This window comes from Ceratotherium simum, chromosome 5, assembly GCF_057802395.1.
Source record: "Ceratotherium simum simum isolate JZ-2026a chromosome 5, ASM5780239v1, whole genome shotgun sequence".
Lineage (NCBI taxonomy): Eukaryota > Metazoa > Chordata > Mammalia > Perissodactyla > Rhinocerotidae > Ceratotherium > Ceratotherium simum.
Genome location: NC_141904.1, coordinates 81,817,133 through 81,840,516, shown reverse-complemented (window position 1 = coordinate 81,840,516; position 23,384 = coordinate 81,817,133). Strand labels below are relative to the sequence as shown.

At 48.4% G+C, this 23,384-nt stretch overlaps 2 protein-coding genes across 2 annotated transcripts in view; both read left to right on the top strand.

Moving 5' to 3' along the window:
* The window catches only part of RAD18 (RAD18 E3 ubiquitin protein ligase), a 257,812-nt gene that overhangs the window by 91,724 nt on the left and 142,704 nt on the right, over positions 1-23,384 (top strand). The window lies entirely within an intron of this gene.
* Positions 285-4,766, top strand: LOC147917105 (uncharacterized). The gene is made up of 2 exons (XM_087431393.1): positions 285-1,742; positions 2,047-4,766. The coding sequence occupies exons 1-2, from the start codon at positions 594-596 to the stop codon at positions 2,053-2,055; spliced, it is 1,158 nt and encodes a 385-aa protein (XP_087287519.1). The 5' UTR covers positions 285-593; the 3' UTR covers positions 2,056-4,766.

Genomic DNA, 23,384 nt, shown 5'->3' with positions numbered 1-23,384 from the left:
GTCGAAAAAAAAGGCACAGTTGTGCCAGGAAAAAGTAGTCTACTTAGGCTACACACTAAAGGACGGCCAAAGGTGGTTAACCGGCCTTGCGGAAGAAGACTGTGACCCAGATTCCGGCCCCAACCTCCGCTCGCCAGGTAAGGGAATTCCTGGGGACAGCCGGCTTCTGCCGATTGTGGATCCCTGGGTTTGCTACCCTGGCTGCTCCACTGTACCCATTGACTAAGGAAAGTGGGAACTTTGTCTGGACTCTAGAGCACCAGAAGGCTTTTGAGACTCTAAAACGGGCATTATTAGGGGCCCCAGCGTTGGCCCTACCAGATTTGACCAAGCCCTTCACCTTGTATGTAGATGAAAGAAAGGGAATCGCCCGGGGAGTCCTAACTCAAGCCCTTGGGCCCTGGAAGCGCCCAGTCGCATATCTATCAAAAAAACTGGATCCGGTAGCCAGTGGATGGCCCTCCTGCTTAAGGGCAATCGCCGCCACTGCCCAGCTGGGAAGAGGTCCAGATAAGTTAACTCTGGGCCAACAGATAACCGTAGTAGCCCCCCATGCCTTAGAAAGCATTATCAGACAGCCTCCAGATCGATGGATGACTAACGCCCGGATGACTCACTACCAAAGTCTGCTCCTAACTGAGAGAATTACCTTCGCCCCACCGGCCATCTTAAACCCGGCCACACTACTGCCCGAAGCAGATGATGAAATACCTGTTCACCAATGCGGCGACATCTTGGCATCAGAAGCGGGGCCCCGCCCCGATCTGCCGGATGAGCCATGGGCTGGGGCCCCTAATTGGTACACCGACGGCAGCAGCTTTATGGCAGAAGGTAAGAGGATGGCTGGGGCTGCTGTGGTAGACGGGAAAAAGACTCTGTGGGCAAGCAGCTTGCCGGAAGGGACTTCTGCACAAAAGGCTGAGCTTATCGGCCTGACACAGGCGTTAAGGTTAGCTGAAAATAAGACTGTGAATATATACACGGACAGCAGGTATGCCTTTGCTACTGCCCATGTTCATGGGGCTATTTATAAACAAAGAGGGCTGCTTACCTCGGCCGGAAAAGATATCAAAAATAAAAAAGAGATTCTGGGCCTCCTAGAGGCTATACATTTGCCTAAAAAGGTGGCAATCATCCATTGCCCAGGTCATCAGAAAGGCACCGACCCCATAGCTCAAGGGAACCACTTAGCAGATTTGGAAGCCAAGCGGGCGGCACTAGGACCTATGGTCCTGACTCTCCAGGGAGCTAAGGTCAACAAAACTGTCTCCGGTGGGGAACTAACTAAAGAAGAGAAAGTCCTTTCCGTTGCAGAAGGGCGAGAATATCTATCACATCTACACCGGCTAACCCACTTGAGCCCTCAGAAACTAATTAAAATTATTGAGGCCTCCCCGTACCAGGTACCAGATTTGAGAAAGGCGGCTGAGGAAATTTATAAGGATTGTAGAGCTTGCGCTCTCACAAATGCTGCAGTTACCAAATACCGCACTGGACATAGACTCCGGGGAGACAGGCCCGGAACCTTTTGGGAGATAGACTTTACTGAAATCAAACCGGCCCGGTATGGGAATAAATATCTTCTAGTATTTGTAGATACCTTCTCGGGATGGGTAGAGGCTTTCCCCACCCGAAAAGAGACTGCCTCTGTAGTAGCCAAGAAGATATTGGAAGAAATCCTCCCGAGATTCGGGATCCCAAAGGTAATTGGATCTGACAACGGTCCTGCATTCGTTGCCCAGGTAAGTCAGGGACTGGCCAGTCAACTGGGGATCAATTGGAAATTACATTGTGCTTATAGACCCCAGAGCTCAGGCCAGGTAGAAAGGATGAATAGAACAATTAAAGAGACCCTAACTAAATTGTCCATAGAGACCGGCGATAGTGACTGGACAGCCCTCCTGCCCTTTGCCCTGTTCCGCGCCCGGAACACCCCACAGGGACCCTTAAAACTTACACCCTTTGAAATCCTCTATGGAACCCCTCCCCCTTTGGCACAAATAGGGATACATGACCCTGACATTATACTTTCTATACCTTTGTCAGCCCGCTTGAAAGCACTCGAGGCCGTCAGGCGCGACATCTGGAACCAGCTAAAAGAGGCCTACCAGCCTGGTGATCTGCTCATCCCGCACCAATTCCAGGTTGGGGACTCTGTCCTTGTGAGACGACATCGGACGGGGTCATTAGAGCCACGTTGGAAGGGGCCCTACGTGGTGCTCCTCACTACGCCCACAGCAGTCAAGGTGGACGGTATAACCTCTTGGGTTCACGCCACACACGTAAAGAAGGCACCCCAGAATGCAGCAGATCTCTGGAAGGTGGAAAAGACTGATAACCCTCTTAAGCTGCGTTTGCGTCATGGGAACGGCGAGCAAGTCGTCCAATCCTAATCCCCACGCTCCTCAACTGCTCACGTGGCAAGTCGTCTCCCAGGTAGGAGATATAACCTGGTCAATCCAAAAAACTGCTTCCCCTTGGACATGGTGGCCAGACTTACACCCTGACCTTTGTAAACTGGCTATAGGAACCCCCGACTGGGATTTCATGGGTCGACGAAGGGGGGCAAAACAAGCCGGAGGATGCCACTCCCCCCATCGCAAGGGTAAACTAAAGGCATACCCCTTTTACGTGTGGCCCGGTCACCACAGACCTCGTTCAATTGACTCCTGGTGCGGGGGCAAAGAAGACTTCTACTGTAAAAACTGGGGATGTGAAACCAGTGGGACTACTTATTGGGAACCCTCCTCTTCTTGGGATTTAATCAGGGTTAGAGCAAATTATAGCCACCAGATGAGTCGGGGCTCAGAATGCAATACCTGGTGCCACCCCTTAACCATTCAGTTCACAGGGAAGGGAAAAACAATTAAAACCTGGATCGGGAATGGTCATTCATGGGGAATAAGATTGTACAAAGAACGGTACGATGATGGCCTGACCTTCTCTATTAGATTAAAAATAGAACCCCCCGCCAGCAGACCAATAGGGCCAAACGGGATCCTAGCCGATCAGAGGCCCTCTGTCCCAAAAATCCCCCGCCAGCAGACCGATAGGGTTAAATAGCCCCAAACCCCCCCAGGTAAAATCCATAACCCTAAATGGGGCCGTAGATATGGTCACCAGATCTGCCCTGCGACCACCATCTACGCCACCTCCCGCAGTACCTACTGAGCAAAGATGGCACAGACTGTTTAACTTAGTATGGGGAGCTTACTACGCCTTGAATGATTCCAACCCTGAAATGACTGAATCATGCTGGCTATGCCTAGCGGTCAGCCCCCCTTATTATGAAGGAATTGCCACCATGGGGGTCTATAATAACACCCCAGACCACACGACTTGTCTTTGGGGCAAAGAAGGGCGGCTAACCCTAACGGATGTGTCGGGGACCGGTTCAGGACTATGCTTAGGAAAAATTCCCCCAGGCTACCAAGCTCTATGTAATAAGATTGAAGTCAGCCTTCCGACTACTCCTGGTCATTTTTTGGTACCAGGACCCAATAGGTGGTGGGCCTGCACCACGGGCCTAACCCCCTGCATCTCAACTAGCGTATTCAATTCGTCACAAGATTTTTGCGTGCTTGTGCAGTTGGTGCCTAGAATTTATTATCATACTGCCAATAGTTTCGAGGATGAATTTGACCAGAGATCCAGATTATGGAAAAGAGAACCAGTATCCCTCACCCTGGCTGTACTCCTGGGACTGGGAGTTGCCGCGGGCGTAGGGACTGGCACTCCGGCCTTAGTCACAGGAGAAAGGGGATTAACTGCCTTGAGCAATGCTATAGATGAAGACCTCAGGACTTTAGAACAGTCCATCTCTAAATTAGAAGAGTCCCTCACCTCCCTGTCTGAAGTAGTGCTCCAGAATAGAAGAGGATTAGATCTGCTGTTTTTAAGAGAGGGAGGACTTTGTGCGGCCCTTAAAGAAGACTGCTGTTTCTATGCAGATCACACAGGGGTAGTCCGAGATTCAATGCAAAGATTAAAGAAAAGATTAGACATGAGGCAGCAAAGCAGGGAGGCGCAACAGAGCTGGTTTGAATCCTGGTTCACTAAGTCCCCCTGGATGACGACCTTACTATCCTCCCTAGCAGGACCCTTGCTGATTCTTTGTCTACTTTTGGTCTTCGGACCGTGTGTTTTCAATAGAATTACTGCTTTCATAAGAAAAAGAGTCAATGCAGTGCATGCTATGATGCTCCAACGCCATTACCAAGCTCTCCCACACAATGAGCCACTGATAGTAGACACCGAAAACTAAGTTCTAAGATTAGAACTAGGGACAAAAGAAGAAGTGGGGAATGAAGGAAGTAAATTATATTAAAAATTTAAAAGTTAATACCTTAGAGACAGGCACCTCCACACCCTAAGGATTCCTGGTATAAGGGGGAACGTTTATCGATCCTGACTGACTCTATTCATAGAAGACTCGCCCTAAACTGTTCGGGGAAAATTGAGAACAAGAGAGTGCTCCAGAGGGATGAGTTTGGGAGGGTCGGGGTGGAGGGGGTCCAGATGGGGACGCGTGTGTGTAACCTGATAATTGCTTCGCGCCATAGCAATTCGCGCCATAAAATGTAACTGTTTAAATGTTTTAAATTAGCCAATCATGTAAGACCGCGCCAACCTTTTCCCGCTTTATGCTTCCGAATCCTATAAAAGAGCTTGCCCCTTAAGGTTCGGGGTCGACCCCTCTGTCTCCTGCGAGAGATACGTGTCGACCCGGAGCTCCGCTTAATTAAAACCTCGTGCATTTGCATCAAGCTCGGTCTCCTGTGTCTGTGGGTCCGCGCCTTCCCGAGACTGGAGTTGGATTTCCTTTTTGGAATCCTACAATATCTATCTTTTAAAACCTATCAAGGGCCGGCCCCGTGGCTTAGTGGTTAGGTGCGCGTGCTCCACTGCTGGCAGCCCAGGTTCGGATCCCGGGTGTGCACCAACGCACCACTTCTCCGGCCATGCTGAGGCTGAGTCCCACATACAGCAACTAGAAGGATGTGCAACTATGACATACAACTATCTACTGGGGCTTTGGGGGAAAAAAATAAATAAATAAAATTTTTAAAATAAATAAATAAAAATAAAACCTATCAAAACTTAAATTGTGGCCTAATATATGGTCTATCCTATGTAATGTCCCATGTCCACTTGAGAAGAATGTGTATTCTGTTGTTGGGTAGTGTCCTGGGTATGTCTGTTAGATCTAGCTGGTTTATTGTGTTGTTCAAGTCCTCTGTCTCCTCAATTATATTCTGCCTGGTTGTTGTATCCATTATTGAGAAGGGGTTATTGAAGGCTCCAAATGTTATGTAGAATGATCTATTTCTCCCTTCAGTTCTGTCAATTTTTGCTTCATATAATTTGATGGTCTGTCATTAAGTGTGTAAATGTTTATTATTGTTATATCTTCTTGCTGTATTGAACCTCTTATTAATATATAAAGTCCTTCTTTGTCTCTTGTAAACTTTTCTTTTTGTGAGGAAGATTTTTTGTTAGCCCTGAGCTAACATCTGTTGCCAATCCTCCTCTCTTTGCTGAGGAAGATTGGCCCTGGGCTAACATCCGTGCCCATCTTCCTCCACTTTATATGGGACACCGCCACAGCATGGCTTGATAGGTGGTGCACAGGTCGGCACCCGGGATCTGAACCTGCGAACCCCAGGACACTGGAAGCGGAGCCCGTGAACTTAACCACTGTGCCACTGGGCCGGCCCCTCTTGTAAACTTTTTTGATGTGAAGTCTGTTTCATCTCACATTAGTACAGGAACCCCAGCTCTCTTGGTTACTGTTTGCGTGGACTGTCTTTCTCCACTCTTTCATGTTCGACTTTTTTGTGTCGTTGGATCTAAAGTGAGTCTCTTGTAGACAGCAAATAGTTGGAGAATTTTTTCATTTGGTGAGGAAGATTAGCCCTAAGCTAACATCTGTCGTCAATCCTTCTATTTTTTCTGCGGAAGACTGGCGCTGGGCCAACATCCGTGCCCATCCTCCTCTACTTTATATGGGACGCCGCCACAGCATGGCTTGACAAGCGGTGCGTCAGTACATGCCCAGGATCCGGGCCTGCCAACCCCAGCCAGCCGAAGCAGAGTGCGTGCACTTAACCACTACGCCACCTGGCTGGTCCCTGGATAATATTTTTCTATCCGTTCTGCCAGTCTGTCTTCTGATTGGAGAGTTTAACACACTTACATTTAAAGTAATTACTGATAAGGAGGGACTTACCTCTGTCATTTTGCTGTGTGTCTTCTTTACGCCTTATAGCTTTTTTGTCATTCCTGCATGACTGGCTTCTTTTACATTTAGTTGACTTCTGGTAGTGAAACATTTAATTACCTTCTCATTTCCTTTTGTGTATATTCTTTAGCATTTTCACTTGTGGTTACCTTGGGATTACACTTAACATCCTAAAGTTACAGCACTCTAATGTCAATTTAGACCAGCTTAACTTCAGTAACGTACAGAAACTCAACTCCTATACAGCTCTGACTCCACGCGCCTTCAGTTATTAATGTCACAAAATTACATCTTTAGGCATTGTGTGTCCAAAAACATATAGTAATAATTGGGTTTTTTGATACTTTAGTCTCTTAACGTAGAAAACAGAAAGGGGAGCTACACGCCAAAGTTCCAATAGCCCTAGCTTTTGTAATCATCCACGTACTTGCTTTGACCAGAGATCTTCATTTGTTCATAAGGCGTTGAGTTACTGTCCCCTGTCCTTTCGTTTCAACCTGAAGGACTCCCATCATTGGAGGGCAGGTCTAGTGGCAAGAACTCTCTCAGCCTTGGTTTATATGGGAATGTCTTAATTTCTCCCTCATTTTTTTTTTTTTGTGAGGAAGATCGGCCCTGAGCTAACATCTGCCAATCCTCCTCTTTTTGCTGAGGAAGACTGGCCCTGGGCTAACATCCATGCCCATCTTCCTCGACTTTATGTGGGATGCCGCCAGCGCATGGCTTCATAAGTGGTGCGTCGGTGCGTGCCCGGGATCCGAACCAGTAAACCCTGGGCCGCCGGAGCGGAGCTCACGCGCTTAACCACTTGCGCCACTGGGCCGGCCCCTCTCCCTCATTTTTGAAGGACAGTTTTGCCAGATATAGGATTCTCAGCTGGATTCTTTTTTCCTTCAGCACTTTGAATACTTCAATCCATGCCATCTGGCCTCCCAGGTTTCTGATGAGAAATCTGCTCATGATCTTCCTGGGGAAAATACGATGAAAGCTCTCTTCCTCTCAGCTTTATAAATGCTGATGATGTCCCTTCTCATGTCTTATGCAACAGACCATTTTCCTGTAGTATTATAATATCAGTTAAGTTGTAGGATCATTTTGAGACTAATCAGAGTTTAAGGAAAAGGAATATTTTAAGTGTAGACATTATGAGGTCTTTAAAAGCCAAAAATTATTACAGATTTTTAAATTAGAAATGAAAAGGCCACTGAAGTATCCTACATATTTTAACTTCCAATAAAGTAAATATCACTCTCTAATATCCCACATAAATAAAAAGCTCTTTGGGGTCATTTTTTTTTTAAGAGTAAAGGGGTCTTGAGACCAAAACGTGAGAAAACCACTGTGGTTATCCCTTGCCGTGACTGGCCCATTTCTTGCTCTGACCTCAGAAGGAGCCATTGTGACGGAATTTACCAATACCTATATAAGTCTCTGGCCGGGCCTAGGTTTTTGGTCCTTATGGCTGAGGAAGCTCCTTTGTGGTGACCTGTAGCGCTTGGACTTTGGTTAGCTTGTTTTCCCATTTTGTTGTTTTTTCTTTTTTTCCCCATTTTCTTTATTTTTTCCCATTTTCTTTTTTTCCATTTTTGTTTTTTCCCATTTTGTTTGTTTTTTCCCATTTTGCTTTTTCTTTTTTTCCCATTTAGTTTATTTTCCCTCATTTTTCTTTTTTTCTACTGTTTTTCTCTTCTTCATTTTTCTTTATTATTATTTTTATTTTTATTTGTTCTCCTTTCTCATTTTGTTATTCGTTTTCTCTTTTCTCTCATTTCTTTTTCTTTTTCTCAATTTTTCTTTTTCTTTTCTCATTTTTCTTTTTCTTTTTTTGTTCTTTTTCTCATTTTCTTTAAATTTTTAATTTAATTTATTTAAATAAATTTATTTTATTTTTATTTTGTTAGTATTATTAGTACAGTTAGTATAGTTATTATTGTTGGTATAGTCAGTATAGTTAGCATATTAGTGTTTTAGTGTTATTTATTAGCATAGTTAGTAAGCAAAGGTGGCATTGTTAGTATCATTAGTTAGTATTAGTTAGCATACTATAGTTTTCTTTGTTAGCATAGTTAATAAGCATAGTTAGCATTCATTAGTTAGTATTTTTAGTTAGTGTAGTTAGCAGGTCACCATGCTTCCAGGCCCTGCGGCTACCTCTTCTGACAAGAGGACCCTTATTAACAACTATGAGTTCATTAAGACCATTGGGAGGGCAGCTTTGCCAAGGTGAAGTTAGCCCACCACATCCCAACTGGGACAGAGGTGGCCATTAAAGTCATTGAGAAGAACCCACTGAGCTCCACTGGCATCAAGACACTTTCCCTTGAATTCCAGAGCCTGAAAGCCTTGGAGCACCCAAATATCATCAAATTATTTGAGGTGATTGACACCAAGGAAAGATTATTTCTCACTATGGAGCACATGAGCAGAGGAGACATGTATGATTACCTGGAAGATCACGGCCCCATGACAGAGGAAGAGGCCCGGGGCAAATTCTGGCAGGTGGTTTCGGCTCTCCACTACTGCCACCAGAAAGGCATCATCCACCGGGACTTGAAGCCAGATAACATTCTTCTCGACACTGAACTGAATGTAAAACTCATGGACTTTGGGCTCAGCAATGTGTTCACGGGTGGTAAGCTGAGAACGTACTGCGGTAGCTTCCATTGTATGGCCCTGGAAATCTTCCAGCACCAAAACTACGATGGCCCCCCTGTGGATGTCTGGAGCCTCGGTGTGCTCCTTTATACTATGGTCACAGCGTCCCTGCCTTTCCCGGGAGACGACTTTGTTACATGGGAGCAGCAGGTACTGAGAGGGCGATTCTTGCTTCCTATGCACTTACCATCGGAATGCAGAAGACTCTTGAAAAAAAATGATGACCCTCAACCCTAGGAAGAGAAGAACTTTACAAGATATTATGAACGACCCGTGGGTAAACATGGGCCAGGAGAAACTCAGGCCTTACAGGGAGCTTCCCTGTGACAAGAGGGACCCCTGGGTGACAGACGGAATGAGGAACAAGGGCAGTTCTCCCCCAACTTGCAAGGTGCAGCCAGAGGTCTCTGTTCTCGGAGTAAGACACAGTCACAGCCAATCTCGTCTTCCCACCTGGTTCCACAAGGCAGATCAGCGGGCTGAGGAGCACCAGGGGTCAGGGCTGAAGGCTGAAGAGCCTGCCAGTCCCCTACCCAGCCTGGAGTCGAGGACCACCACCCCCAGGTCAACCCCCCAGAGCAGCCCTGGGGCCGTCCCCTCCACCCACAGCTCCAGCAAAAGTAGAGGAGCCCCAGGGCGAATCAACTGCCCCCATGGTGGGCAGCCTGATGGGGTGACCCCGGCCTCTCCCTCTGGCCCCAGCCAGGGCTGGTGGGGGGCGACTGGGAGATTCTTCAGCTTTCTAAGATGTTTCTGTTTTTGTCTGCCCTGCAAGAAAAAGCATGGCAAACGCAACAGAGTGAAGCCACTTTAATGTCAAGGCAGGGACAAATCACAGATTGTGGGGAGGTCAAGCCACACCCCTGCATTTTAAATGGAGAGCAAGATGCTGAGCTCCAGGGAGCCTGGCAGCGTAGTGTGTGAGTTTGGACAGAGGCTGGACACATTCAGCTGCGAGTGGGAGCAGGGCAAGCAGTACAGGCTGTCTGTCCACGGACATCTGGGGAAGAGGATTGGGTCCAGTGGATGACAGAGATGTGCAAACTGCTGCAGCCTTCTCTGCACGGGATTCAAGTCGCAATGGTATCTGGCACCCGCATGGCCTTCAGAAGCATCGTATCCAGAATACTTGGTGTACTTAGAGGATGGCCTGGAGGAGAGGCCTCCCTAGCTGCAGGTCTGCCAGACCGGACTCTTCTTCCTGGGGCACTTCTTCTCTGTCTCTTCTTCCATGTTTGTGGGGAAGAGGGACGGTTCTTGTAAAGTACTTGGTTTTCCAAGTCTTGTAATAAACTTGATGCTCCAGAAAGATGTGGCACAGGGACGCTGTTTTGCATCCTCCCTGCACAGGATGGGGCTGTGCGTGCTCGAGTGTGAGAAGTGTGCAGTGATGTAGTGCTTGAAGTTAGTCAGAACAACTAAACGGGGAAGCGACTTAGAATTATGATGGTAACTCTCAACAGCAATGAACGTGGTTCTGAAGGGAAAAGGCTGTGAGCCATATTGCAGGGCAGAAAGGCAGAAACTGGGTACTGACATTACCTAACATTCTCAGAAGGCCCAAGAGAAACTTCAGTGGCCTTGATTAACTACAACCAAGAGGTCCATAATAGCATAACAAAGTCCCGTGAGCCAGCCTGTGTGGGGCGTCAGAGAAGTGGCATGTGTGTGGGCCCCCAGAGCGGCTTCAGGGTCGCTTACAAGTGAAGCTGAGTTTTCTGACTACAACACGGGAGTTGGGCCTTTCCACTGTGAGGATTTCTCCTGTTTATAACAGTGGCACAGAGCAGTCCCTCTAAGAGTCCTGACCGAGGTATGGGCTGTTCAGCCAGCTCAAGGTTCCAGGGGAGCTCCAGGGGCAGCCAGACATCCTGGGGGGTCCAGAGGGAGGGTTCCTCTATCAGGGAGCTTCCACATGGGCTCCTAAGAAGCCCAAGGAATGTCCAGGAGGCCCCTGGCTGCTTCTCGAGGGGCTGGGTTGCAGTGTGTGCAGAGTCTTTCAACGTGATCACGAGACTGCCCAGGGACGGCCCCAGCATCTGGCCGGTCAGAGAAGACTTTCCTTCTCCCTCTGAGAGCAGGGCCAGGGGAAGTAAGCAGAGGGCTGGGGATGGGCTGGGAGTCTTGTGACTCCCCCGTCATGTCCGCCGTTTTGGTTTTCTTGACACTAAACAGCCCAATGTGTGAGGAAACAGTGTCGCTCTCCTTGAGATCTGTCCATGGCTCTCATTCCCTTCAAGGCAAGTCCCAGTTCCTTAGTGGGCTTTCGGGACCCTCTGTGAGCTATCCCCCTGCAGACCTTTTCCCTACCACCCCATCCTTGCATTTGACTCACACTGAATTGTTCAGTCTCCCGCAGATGCTCTGCCCATGAGGTTTACTCTCTGGGAAACCGACATGCCAGGCACTTGGCCAAACTCCATCGGGCTCCCTGAGATGAATCAGACATAGGTCCCACCCGAAGAGCACGGTCCAGCTGGGAGAGAGACAAGACACGGACCTAACTATAGTACGGTCACCTGTTCACAGGTACAAAACAAGGACATTCACAACACAGCACACGCTCACCTGATGCTGGCGGTATCAGGACAGCGTCTTGAGGGAAGTGGCATCTAGCAGGGCCCTAATGCATGGCTCTGATCATAAGAAATGGAGAGGAGGCATTCCTAACACATGTTCCAGTGATTTCACTCTGCCTGGGGTGTTGAGTTCAGCTCAGGGCACCCGTTTTGAGCGGAATGTTAACTAGCTAACTGCAGTGTGTGGGGGGCTGGGAGGAGCAATGAAAAAATAGGGGCAATTGATTCTGAGAAAAGAAAACTTGGGGTCGGGGGCGGGGAGGTTGAATGCTGTCATCAAATACGTGATGGGCTGTAGGGAGAGGGTCTGGGTGTCAGACAGGGTGACAAGTTACGGGCAGGGAGACGTGGGGTTTCATCCACAGGAGACATTGGCAGCGACTGGAGTGCCTGGGACTGAAATGAACTTCCGTGGAGAAGGAAGCCGTGGAGCAGCAGCTGGGCTGCACTTGAAGAGTCAGCGGGCGGCATGACGCCAGTGTCCCCATCCCTGCCCGCACACTTCAGGGCACCCCCATCCAGCACCTGCATTTCTCCACCTGAGGCTCTCCCCCTGCACCCATGCTCTGCCGCCCACGAGGCGGGCCAGAGGCCCAGGGGGTCCCGTCCCTCGGGAGCGGCTCTTCACCCACATTGGTGGGTAAAGACCCCAGCTGCCCCCCTTGGGGGGTAACTCTGCGTTGTGGGGTCTACCCTGTCCCCCGGGGCTCCCAGCAGGGCCACGACTTGGTGAGGCAAGAGAGATGTTCCCTCTCAGGGCCGTGCAAACTTTTAAAGCCTAAGAATTATACAAGTTCATCATCAAGTGTGTAAAATTTAGGTTTTTTTTTTTTACTTTCTGAGTGGAAATCATTGTCTGAGCCTGAGACCCCATCCCGCCTGAGAGAAGACAACATACAGTCTCATCACATTCAGATTTTCCCTGTGACTTCTGGGGCTTTCTCCATCTCTTTGGGTTTAACATCCAGACATTCAGCTGGTTTCCCTGGGTCCCCTTCTCCCTCCTGGGGACTTGCCAGATACCCCCAGGGCGTCCAGGGCCCCAATCCTGGCTGGCAGACCCCCTTTGTCTCTCTTCGCTCAGCTCCCTCTGGAGCTAACAGTCCCCTGTTCTGTGAGTTTCCATCTTCTCTCTTGAAACCCTGTTTCCGTCTTGTGCTCACAGCTTTAGAATTGCACCCTCTGTTCCTCCTCCTCACAAGGGTCCCCAGCACGGGGTGCACCCCCAACACATCATGCATGCCTGAGCACATCCACAGGGAAGCCAGAAGGCCAGAGAGCACCTTGGTGGATCGCTGTCCATCCCACTCACTCAGCTGTCCAGCGGGCACTGCAGTCTCAGTGCGTGCAAGACCTGACTCCCGGAGGGCCCCATGCAGAGTCTCCCCATCTCCATAAGTGGCAACTGCTTGGGTCAAAAACTTTGGCGTCACCTTGGCTCACTTTTCTCTCACAGCCCATATCCAATCTGTCAACAAATCTTGTCAAGCCCACCTTCAAAATGTATCCAGGGGGGCCGTCCTGGTGGCGTAGTGGTTACGGGCCCATGCTCTGCTTCGGTGGCCCAGGGTTCCCAGGTTCAAATCCCGGGTGTGGACCTACTCGCCACTCATCAAGCCATGCTGTGGCAGCATCCCGCATACAAAATAGAGGAAGATGGGCACAGATGTTAGCTCAGGGCCAATCTTCCTAACCAAAAAAAAATACATATATATGTATATATGTATCCAGAATTTCACCACTTCTTTGATGGAGAACTTTCCTCTCTCTCTCTCCCCCATTCCTCTCCATTGCACTCAGTTTCTCTCCTTATCATGCTGTTTCATTGTCTCCACAGGACTTTTCACTTTCTGAAATTATCTGGTTCATTTGTTTCCTTGTGTGTTTATTTCCTGTCTCCTCTCTCTGAAACGTAAGCTCTGTGAAGACAGGGACACTGTCTTCTTCGCGCCTGGGTAAATGGATAAATGAAGGAACCAAGAACTTGCATTCTTAAAAGCAGGCAGCAAACTCAGCTTCCAGCAGCAGAAAATTGAACATTGAGGTTCTGTCCTTCCTTTCCATTAATGCTCTGCCTCCGTTTCTCAGCTGGTTTTCCTTTGGGTCCCTGTCCTAATTCTCACACACCTGAGCGTGACTTACACCACTTCCCTTTCAGATTGTATTGTTTGTCCTTCAAAATGTCTTTGGCACATTTCACTGCAAGGCTCTGTCGACAAGGCTCCAAAATGTGCCTACACATCTTCTGCTGTGGTTACTTTGAAGTTTGTTGAATTGTTTTGTTTTGACAGGACTGTCACATCTCGAAACTTGTTGCTGACTAAAAACATATGCAAGACCTTTTTTCCTTCTCTTTTTCTTTATTTTTACTTTTAAAGAAAAACTCCACCACCATCTTGCAACTAAACATATGGCCACAAGAGGACATCACGAGGCTGTGCTTCTGCTCTGTGTGTAAAAGTGGACAGAACATTGAGAGACCTGGCGGAGGTGGTGCAAAACGCGGGACCCTTATTAATCTTTCTTCATTCCGTGATCTGCTCTCTCAGTGGTAGTACCCCCTTCGGGGAGCAGGCTTAGAACACTCAACTCTGGTACAACATTAGTGACAAGAATAACAACAAACGATAACAAGCTGCAGAACTTCTTCCAGTGAATAGGGACGTTACGAAGCACCACATTAACTCAAATATGCTTCTTTCTAAGTTCTTTTATCAGGGTTGAGTGAAAGTGTATATAGATCAAGAACGATAAGCATAAACCAAAGACATCTGAAACTGCAGTCAGTTACAGCCTTCAGAAGAACTTCCTCTGTGATAGAATCTCCAGACAAGGTGATAGAGGAGTTGGAAGGGGTGAAGAGGACTCAGGCCCCCTTGTCGTAAAGAGGGCCGTTCACACTCCATCAACTTCTTAGGTAGTTACGACCTCAAAGGGAACTTTGGACCTTCAGTAAAACTGTGAAAGGGATTGTTTGATGGATTTGGAAGAACCGGGGAGAGGGAGGAATAGGAAAAGGTTTTAAACATGCAGGCAAATGTTATAAATTGCCCTTACATAGGGTTGAGGCCAAAAGGAAAACTGAGGCTTTGACATCAGAGAACCTTTTTCATTATTTAACTAGCTGTGTGTCATTAGAGAGGTTAATTTACCTCTCTGAGCCACCTTTTTTTTTTTTTCTCTCTACAATAGGGATAATAACAGTACCTATCTCCAAGTGGTGAGGTTTAGGAATAGGAAATCTAATCACCTGATGCATATGGATGCCAAAATGGCTACAGTAACGATCATTCATTTTGCATGCCCAGGCTGGACTGGTGGTATGACTTGAGAAATGCCACTTCTGAGTGTCAATTTAAAAAGAAATGTTTCTATGTTGCTATAGGTTATGAATTGGATCCCTTTTGAAATTCCTCAAGAGACACCAGGAAAGATTTCAATAGTTTTTTTTTTATAAGCTTCCATTTAGATTATCAAATTAAACAAATATAAAAAGTGTATTGTTAAATTGTTATAAAAGTTTCTAAACACTCTCAGTTTCTGTATTTATATCATTGAGGACCGATAACAGTTTGCAGAGCAATACTAGTTTTCAGGCTACATTTTGAGTAGTATGGATTTATAATTCACCGTCCATCCCCCCTTGGCCTTTCAAGAGAGATTGATAATTATTTTAGAGGCAGAAAGCTTTGAATAACAAGACATCTGCATAATATTGAGACCCTGGAAACCACGCACACCCATACAGGTTACTGTCTACATTAAGGGGACTTTATCATTCCCCTATCTTTATCAACATAACTTTATTCCAAAAAACTCTTGCACAGAAAGATTAAAGTTACAAATAATTTCTTTTTATTCAAAGACTTCCCCCAAAATCTCATTGAAATAAAATCCTGGGACTTACTCATCTGTTGGGAAAGAGATACACTTTTTACTACTGGTGTAGCTAAGTGCTAGGATGTAAGCCTGGAATCACTTTGGGCCATCTTTGCCGTCACTTGGAAAGAGTCAGCCCGGGAATGTAGACAACATGAAGGAGAGCAGAGCTGAGAGGTGGAGAGACAGAAGCTTACTGACATAATTGGAACACCTGGATCCAGTCCTACCTGAATCCCATTTACTTTTCATTCAGATGGGGCAGAAATTATTCCTTTTCACTTAAGCCAGGCTGAGTTGGGTTTTTGTCACTTGTAACCAATTAAGTCCTGACTTAATGCATTTCTCAACAGCATGACGTAAAGCAGAAAGAGCTAAGCTGTTTATCAGGGGATCAAAGACCCGTGAGCACTGGTCTAGGTTCAGTTAAAAGAGTTGGCACATATGAAGAAGGAAAATCTTGTTCCGTAGGTGACAGGACTCTGTAAGTTGCCTGTCAAGCGGGTCTGCAGCTCTGCTCCATGTGTGGGCCATTGATCTCCATGTTGGGAAGAATTCAAATAAGCTCCTGGCGGGTAAGATGGGGATGTGTGGACATGTGGATGGAGAAAAGGAGCAGAGTTGGAAGTACAGAAACAGAATTGGGTGTGGGTGCTCAAGGCTCATACACAATAAGAAGAACAAATTCCTTCGCCCCGCTTCCGCCTTCCTCAGACCTCAGGTGAAGAGAAGCAGGTTCATTATAATTCAGGGTTCATGACACTGCATCTTGGCCCCAGGCAGTACTTAAATCCTCAGTCATCACCCAAGCCTTCCATCGATAAAAAGTGGTTGTGATCTAGAAGCCAGAAATAGTCTTTAACAGAAATAAATAGGATCAAGTAATGCACCTATTAAAACCTTCCAAGGGTTTCTATTTTTTTGTGTGTGTGTGAGGAAGATCAGCCCTGAGCTAACATCCATGCCAATCCTCCTCCTTTGTTGCTGAGGAAGACCAGCCCTCAGCTAACATCTATTGCCAATCCTCCTCCTTTTTTTTTCCCCTTTTTCTCCCCGAAGCCCCAGATAGTTGTATGTCATAGTTGCACATCATTCTCGTTGCTGTATGTAGGACGTGGCCTCAGCACGGTTGGACAAGCGGTGTGTCGGTGTGCGCCTGGGATACCAACCCAGGCCGCCCATAGTGGAGCACGCGCACTTAACCGCTAAGGCATGGGGCCAGCCCCTGGGATAGACTTTAATCTTAAGGTGGTTGTTAGGGCAACAAGGCCTCCCTTCCTCCAGGCTCTTGGGGACCACAGAATCATGGCTGGACGGAAAGGGCTGAACCAGAGGTGGTTCCCACATTTCATCTTGCAGCCAGGGCAGCAGAGGGGATGGGTTTGGGCTCTGGAACCAGAGCAGCTATGGAATCCTAGACTTAAACCCCCTGCACATCAGTTTTCTCAGTTGTAAAATAGGGATGCTAACAAAATTTAGCATACCACAAACCAGTTCTGACATATTTATAGGCAGATCTCTGAACTGCTGGTTCCAGACGGTAGCCAAGGGATGGCTCCATTTCCCTGTGTCTCTTCCCACTTGGATCTTTGTTGAATAGAAACCTTTCATCCCTTGGGAATCCATTTCGCTCCTGCCCCTTGGCCTAGTGACCTCAGAGAAAAGACTCCCAAGTCTAATTCCCAAGCTTACAATTCCCTCCAGTTGTGCGCTCTGTCTGGGGTTCAAAAGGCACTTCAAGGTGAGAAATCGTTAGCACTGGAAACAAGGAAAGGCAAGAATTTTTCATAGAATCCCACCGCTCAGAGCAGCTCTTTAAGAGGAACAGGGAATAAAGGGAGAGAGGGGGAGCGGGATAGGAAGCACAGCTTGTTCTCAATTTTATCCGAGAAAGGTCTTTAGCGGCAGCTGGGACCGGAGGCCCAAGAAACTAGACCAGGAATGAATTGTCTTTGGTTAGTTTTAAATGAACATCTTGCTGGTTCATTCCTGAAATAGACTGAACATCAGTTACATATCGAGACAAGAGGCTTGACCTCGGGTAAGTTGAAGGTTAAGAAAAGAAAAAACATTGTGTGGCGCAAAAAAAAAAAAAAAAAAGCCGGTTATCAATGAACTGATCAGTACAGCTTTCAATAATGGTGATGGACAAGTAGGTAAACACCACTGCCTCTTGTACAACTGGCCTTATTGTACTGTAGTACGCAAAGGGGAGCCAGTGGGGGGCAGGCCTTTACGTGGGGCTTTCTTCTCTATTGGAGCCCGTTAGAGTGCCTTGTTGGGTATATTTCTTTCTCATTCAGGAGGCATGAATGCGGAGGACTTCCTGGGACCTGGTCATTACTTGGCACTCAGCACATGTACACAGCTGATGGAACCACAAGGACAAATGTAATGGTTCTTCCTCTCAGTCTTTCTATTCCTAACTTTCCACACATCCAGACAGTTCTGAGGCTCCTTCACTTCCAGGAGCTAAAGGAGAAGGGTGGTTCTAGGCAAAACAAGGAAGGTCAAGTTTGTCATTGGCCTCTCCCTGGCATTCTCTTTCTGAGCCCTTTCTTGGTCCTTCCTTCCGCTGTGTGCTGTCAATGCCAGTCCTTCAGACAGCGCAGAATGGCTCACCACTCCTGCACACCCAGGTATTAGTGACTTAATAGGTCCCTCCCTCGGGGGTATGTTTACCTTTTTATGGAGGACCAGAGGAGAGGGCAAAACTTAATCCAATGGTTTGAAATGGTAATGATGGCATTTCAAGCATCAATAGGTGATATATCTGTAGGGTTGGGCTTCAGGGCTCTTATGAAGCTGGTAGGAAAATTCCACTGCCCACTTCTCAAATGCCATTAGGAGATTACAGAAGGAAGGTCCTGGATAGTTTTTGATCTAAAAGACTTACATTATTATCATTAGATAATAAAAAGAACAATAGTGTTGGCACACTGATTTCCAGTTGACACAGCTTACTCACATTTTATCTTGATTATCTTTGTTTTATGGAGCAGGACACTGAGGCTCAGTGAGGTGGAGTGACATGGCCAAAGTCCCCCAGTCCTAAGTGGTGGGGGCTGGGACTCAGACACAGAACTTTTGACTCTAAACCACAGCCATAGAGACACACTCACAGGCCTCGGGAGAGAGAAAGAGATGAAGCTTGAGAACAATAGGGAGGAAACCCTTGGCTTGGCATGAGGGGGTGAGTAAAAATGGTCCTATTCGAATCTGATTCACCTGTGTTCCATTATCCAGAAACAGCGCATCTCTGGAAAATGAAGAGATCAAAAGAGGAAGTAAAGTGGAATCGAATGAGAGTTCCGGAAGGCCTTTTCCCAGCCAAGAGGCAAAAGCCTAGCTCATAATACTTGAAGATCATGCACACCAATTCTATCACCATATTTTCAATTACATGAAATGCTCTCGAGGAGGCTGGTGAAAGGGAAGGGAAGGGAGAGAGGGAAGCTATTTCAGTTGCATAAACTCAACCGAAGTGTTGGAAGTCTAGGAAGGGAAGTGCCAGTGGTCACCCCTCCTGGGCCCCTGGTCTGAGCTGGACACTTATGGCTCTACCCCCACAGTGGCTTCTTCAGGGGATGGGCAGAAACAATCATCCCCTTGTTTCCAGTTAATAGATATGATTTTAAAAAATGATAATTTCAGACATTATAAAGAGCCCTGCATCCCAAATACCTAGCCCTACTCGAAGGCCCGGAAAGCCTACACCTTCCATTCTCTGAAAGCTCTTGAAGGTTCCTGCACACACACTCCCTTAGAGCTCTGGTCAGGCTCAGATGGAGCTGGTTTATTGAGGAAGCAGCCACTAGCTGGACCTCAAGGGAAGGGGACCAAAAGCATAAGTTTTGATGGTAGAGAGGATGGTCTGAAGCCAGAGAAAAGTCCAGGGCCAGGCAAACCCCAAGAGGAATGCCACAGTGGAGGGCCCTCAGCAGCCCTCTGATGTCCCCAGGCCTCTGAGGGCAGGGACAGGGCACTGGAAGGGAGAGGGCAGTGGGAGGAGGCTGGCAGGGCCCCCCAACAAGCTCGAGCCACCTCAGAATTGTCCCACACCGTGGGTGAGGAGGTGAGGGAGGGAGGCACCTTCTTCCTCCCTTGCTTAGCCCCAAACCGCTTCTCATGGAGCCACATGGAGACTGTGCTCAGTGCTCAGCTTGCAGGCTCCTCCCCACATTCTCCAACACACCCTCCAGCATTTAGCTTGTCCTAGCCTGGAGCAGCCTGGGAGAGAAGACCAGCCTAGCTGAGGGGAGGGGAGAGGGTAGGCACGAGGGTGGTGGCACAGAGGAGGGCCTCCCACTGGAGAAACTGACCGAGGAGCGTGGTAGTGGGCGTGCGTGGTGGTAAGTGTGGGGTGGGAAGTGGCTCATCCCAAGCTGTGGGCGTAAATTAACCATAAAGTGTATGTTGATCCAGCCCGCCAGGCAGGTCTCAAGGAGTCCTGCACATCCTGGGTTCTTGGAGCAAAGCACTCCCAATTCACATCCGTCCTTCTCCACAGAGACGAAGCCTTCTTGGACAGCCTGAGCCAAAAGGCTGACAGCTAGGCCAGCGGTGGGTCACTGCTGGACGACAAGGCCTCCTCCAAAAAAACGACCTCCAGTCCCCCACGGAGCACATCTTGGATTACGGCTTTGAGGGGTGATGGGCCGGTAGGATATGCAGCTTCAGTTTTTCCTGCTAGTGCCGTGCCTGTCGTGTCTGGTTTGGGAGAAGTGAAGGGGCAGGAGCGAGAGAGGGAGGCTGTTGTGGCCCTTTGTTCTCCACAGGTGTGATATTGGGCACACTGGGGTGGGCTGGCTGGAACTGGCCCAAGAATGCCAGGTATAAAATCATCCAGCTTGGGGTCTGGCGTAGAGAAGAAGGAGGAAGGACATATATTGGCAAATCAGTGCTTTCTATTTAAAAACATAATAATAAATGGGAGACAGAGTTACAAATTGGCGAGTATTTTTGCTACCTCTCTCCAGTTCTTGCATTTTCTGTTGAAGACCTAAGCTGTTACATTTAAGAATTTAGTTGGATTGGTCGTTTCCAGAGGGGAATGGGGGAGGGAGGAGGGCGAAAGGGATAATTCGGCGCATGTGTGTGGTGATGGGTTGTAATTAGCATTTGGGTGGTGAACATGATGTAATCTATGCAGAAATAGAAGTATAATGATGTACACCTGAAATTTATACAATGTTACTGCAATAAACAAAATATTAAAGAAAAAAAAATAAGAATTTAGAGCTCACAGACTCCCTGAAGTGCACTACATGAACAGAAAACTCACACCCACTCACGGGGAGGGGGTGGATTGACACTCGACTCACCCCATTTGGTGGGAGCACATTTGCCCATTTCTCCACTCCTGTGTGTGGCCTGGGCTGTGTCACATGACCTTTCTGCCAGGCAAGGAGCTGCACTCGTCATTCTGCATACAGGTGTAGTCCAAAAAGTGTGGTTGTTGAAAAATAACAATAAAATAAGGAAAAGAGAAGAAAAGAAAAGAAGAAAAGAAAGCAAAGCTGAGTTTCTCCCTGCTTTCTTGCTCAGATTCTCAAAATGTCAGTCTCCATTTTTTCGGTGGAGAGGTCATGGGATCAACCCACACATATGGGTACTTGCAGATAGAGCCAAAGACATCAGCGGTGATGGGAACATATGCTTATGAAGTGATTTTAGCGGAAGTCCTGTTGCCTCTTTTCACCATATTCTACTCAGCTCAGGGCACGGCCATAGATTACAAAATTGCCGGGAAAGTGGAAGGTTGGGTTAGGTAGATGACAAAGTCATGGTCCCTTGACTTCTGGGGGCCATATCTTCTCCTGCCTCATTTTCCTCTCCCTCTTCCCTCCCTCATCTACCTTCTTCCTGTTCTTCCTTTCTCGGTACCTCTTCCTCACCAACACCTATGCTTTAGTCCTGATGGGGTACCCATAGGCGGGGCTTAGCTTGGCTGGGGCACTAGGATCTAAAGCGCCGCTGACCACGTTGAGCTTGGTCCCCTGGTCACAGCCACTCGGTCCCTCCTCCCCACCCCCTCACGACTTCCAGCCTTCCCTCCCCTCACAGGTGTCTTACAATCTTTGGTGACCTCCATAGGAGGTAGCAGAATCTCCTGTGGGTAGAACCTCTCCTCTTCAAAGTGTTTTCACACCCACTGAACCTCCCTCAAAGGTGGATGAGGACCATTACACCCATTTAACAGATTAATAAAATGACTCTGATAGAGGACACAGGAAAGCCTGTGACAGAGACAGGACGAGGACTCACCCTCCTGATGGACACTGTAGTCCCCTTTTCACTCCACCAGAGGCTCCCAAGGGGTGAAGGGTGACCAAGTACACGGGAGGCGTGTCCAATGATGCGATTTTTACTCTCGAATGACTAGTTTTCCAAGATCTGGAAAAGCCTCCTAGAAATAGCCCTCTGCTGGGGAGATTGGGGGTGGGGGACAACACTGGACTGTGTTCAGCGGCCACGGGGCCCCTCCTGCCCTTGCAGGGAGCTAGTAACTTTCTGGTACAGTCAAACCTCAAGGCTTCGGACCAATCAGAAGCCCTTCAGAACCATGGAGATGTCTGAACCACTTAAAAACGTATCATGAGCCTAACTAACCACCGCCCAAGCATTCCCAGGTTGAAATCCTCCTGCCATTGACTTAGCGTGTAGACGAGATTCATCGTGTCATCAGCACCGTGGGCTGCAGCCTGGAAGCAGACAGCTCCCGATTCCACCCTGTGCACAGGTTCAACTGCTCCTGCCGCTGAGTTGCGCGCCCCGCCCGCGCTCTCCTGGCGGAATTGCCGAGTCTGGCTGAATGAGGCTTTACTATACGCGCTCCCTGGAGTAGTGTGTAGTGCGTGGCCTGGGGGTTGGCTGACCCATTCTGAGACTTGCCAGGGTTGACATCTGCCCCACGGCCCCGCCCCCTGGCTCCTCTGCAGAGTGCGGTTACGATCTGATGGAGCGGCCATCCCCAGGCGCTGAAGCGGGGGCGACATACCCAGCTCGCCCGGGGGCCTGGGCCCCAGCGTAGACACGCCGCCCCGGGCCGCCGCCTGCCCCGGCAGCCCCCACAAAAATCTCCCTCACGCGGGGGAGGATGGAGAGCCCCGAGAAGCGGAGGATGGCGATGTTCAGGAGCGCCAGCAGCATCAACTACCCTGACAAGTAGGCGCTCTCCGAAGGGCACTCGATGAGGTCGACGTGCGGCTCCACCAGGCACAGCAGCCTGGGGGACTACCAGTCCCTGGAGGCTGAGGCCCCGGCAGAAGTAAGGGCCAGCGGGAAGGCAGGCTGGGCCAGCCGAGACCCCCAGAGGGGCAGCGGGGTGGGGAGCCACTTTGCCCTTGTTCAGGCTCAAGGTTAAGCCAGAACATAAGATGGATAGCGAACTGGCTTTCTGTCTCTCTGCTGGCCTCCCTTTGAGGAATGAAAGCTGAGTGGGTGCAGCTGCTGGCTAGGGATCCTGTAAAGACTGAAGACCCCCAGTCTCCAGGGCTGGAGGGGGCATTCCTGCCCTGCTGAGGCGGATGATGCCGATGCGGTAATGGCAGGTGTCTCCACAAGGTGGTAGGATTGAGTTATTCATTTGTTCATTCATCTGTTCATTCACTCATTCATTCCTTGACAAATATTGATGAGCATGTTATGTGACAGTCCCTGTGCTAGGCACTGGGAGTACAATGATGACCTAAAATGGACCCAGGCCCTGCCCAGGTGGAGCTCACAGTTTAGAGAAGAGAGAGTGGTCGACCAGTGACACACACAGCTGTGAAATGGCAGTTGGGTGGGGTGTCTAGGAGGAGTGGTACACAGGATTTTGAGAGCCTAAAATGTGGAGATTGCACCTAGGCGGAGAGAGACTTCCCTGGGGAGGATCAGACCTGAGATCCAAAGGAGGGATGGGAGTAAGCGGCTGAAGCGGGAAGGGAACACTGTTCCAGGCTCTTCTAAAGTGCGTAGAGTACTTTATTTTCTAAATTTTTCAAAATTTGAATGAGAAATCTGTGATTTTTACACTTGCCAAGCCA

Coding starts and splice junctions, on each gene's coding strand:
- LOC147917105 (XM_087431393.1), top strand. CDS start 594: ATGACTAACGCCCGGATGACTCACTACCAAAGTCTGCTCCTAACTGAG.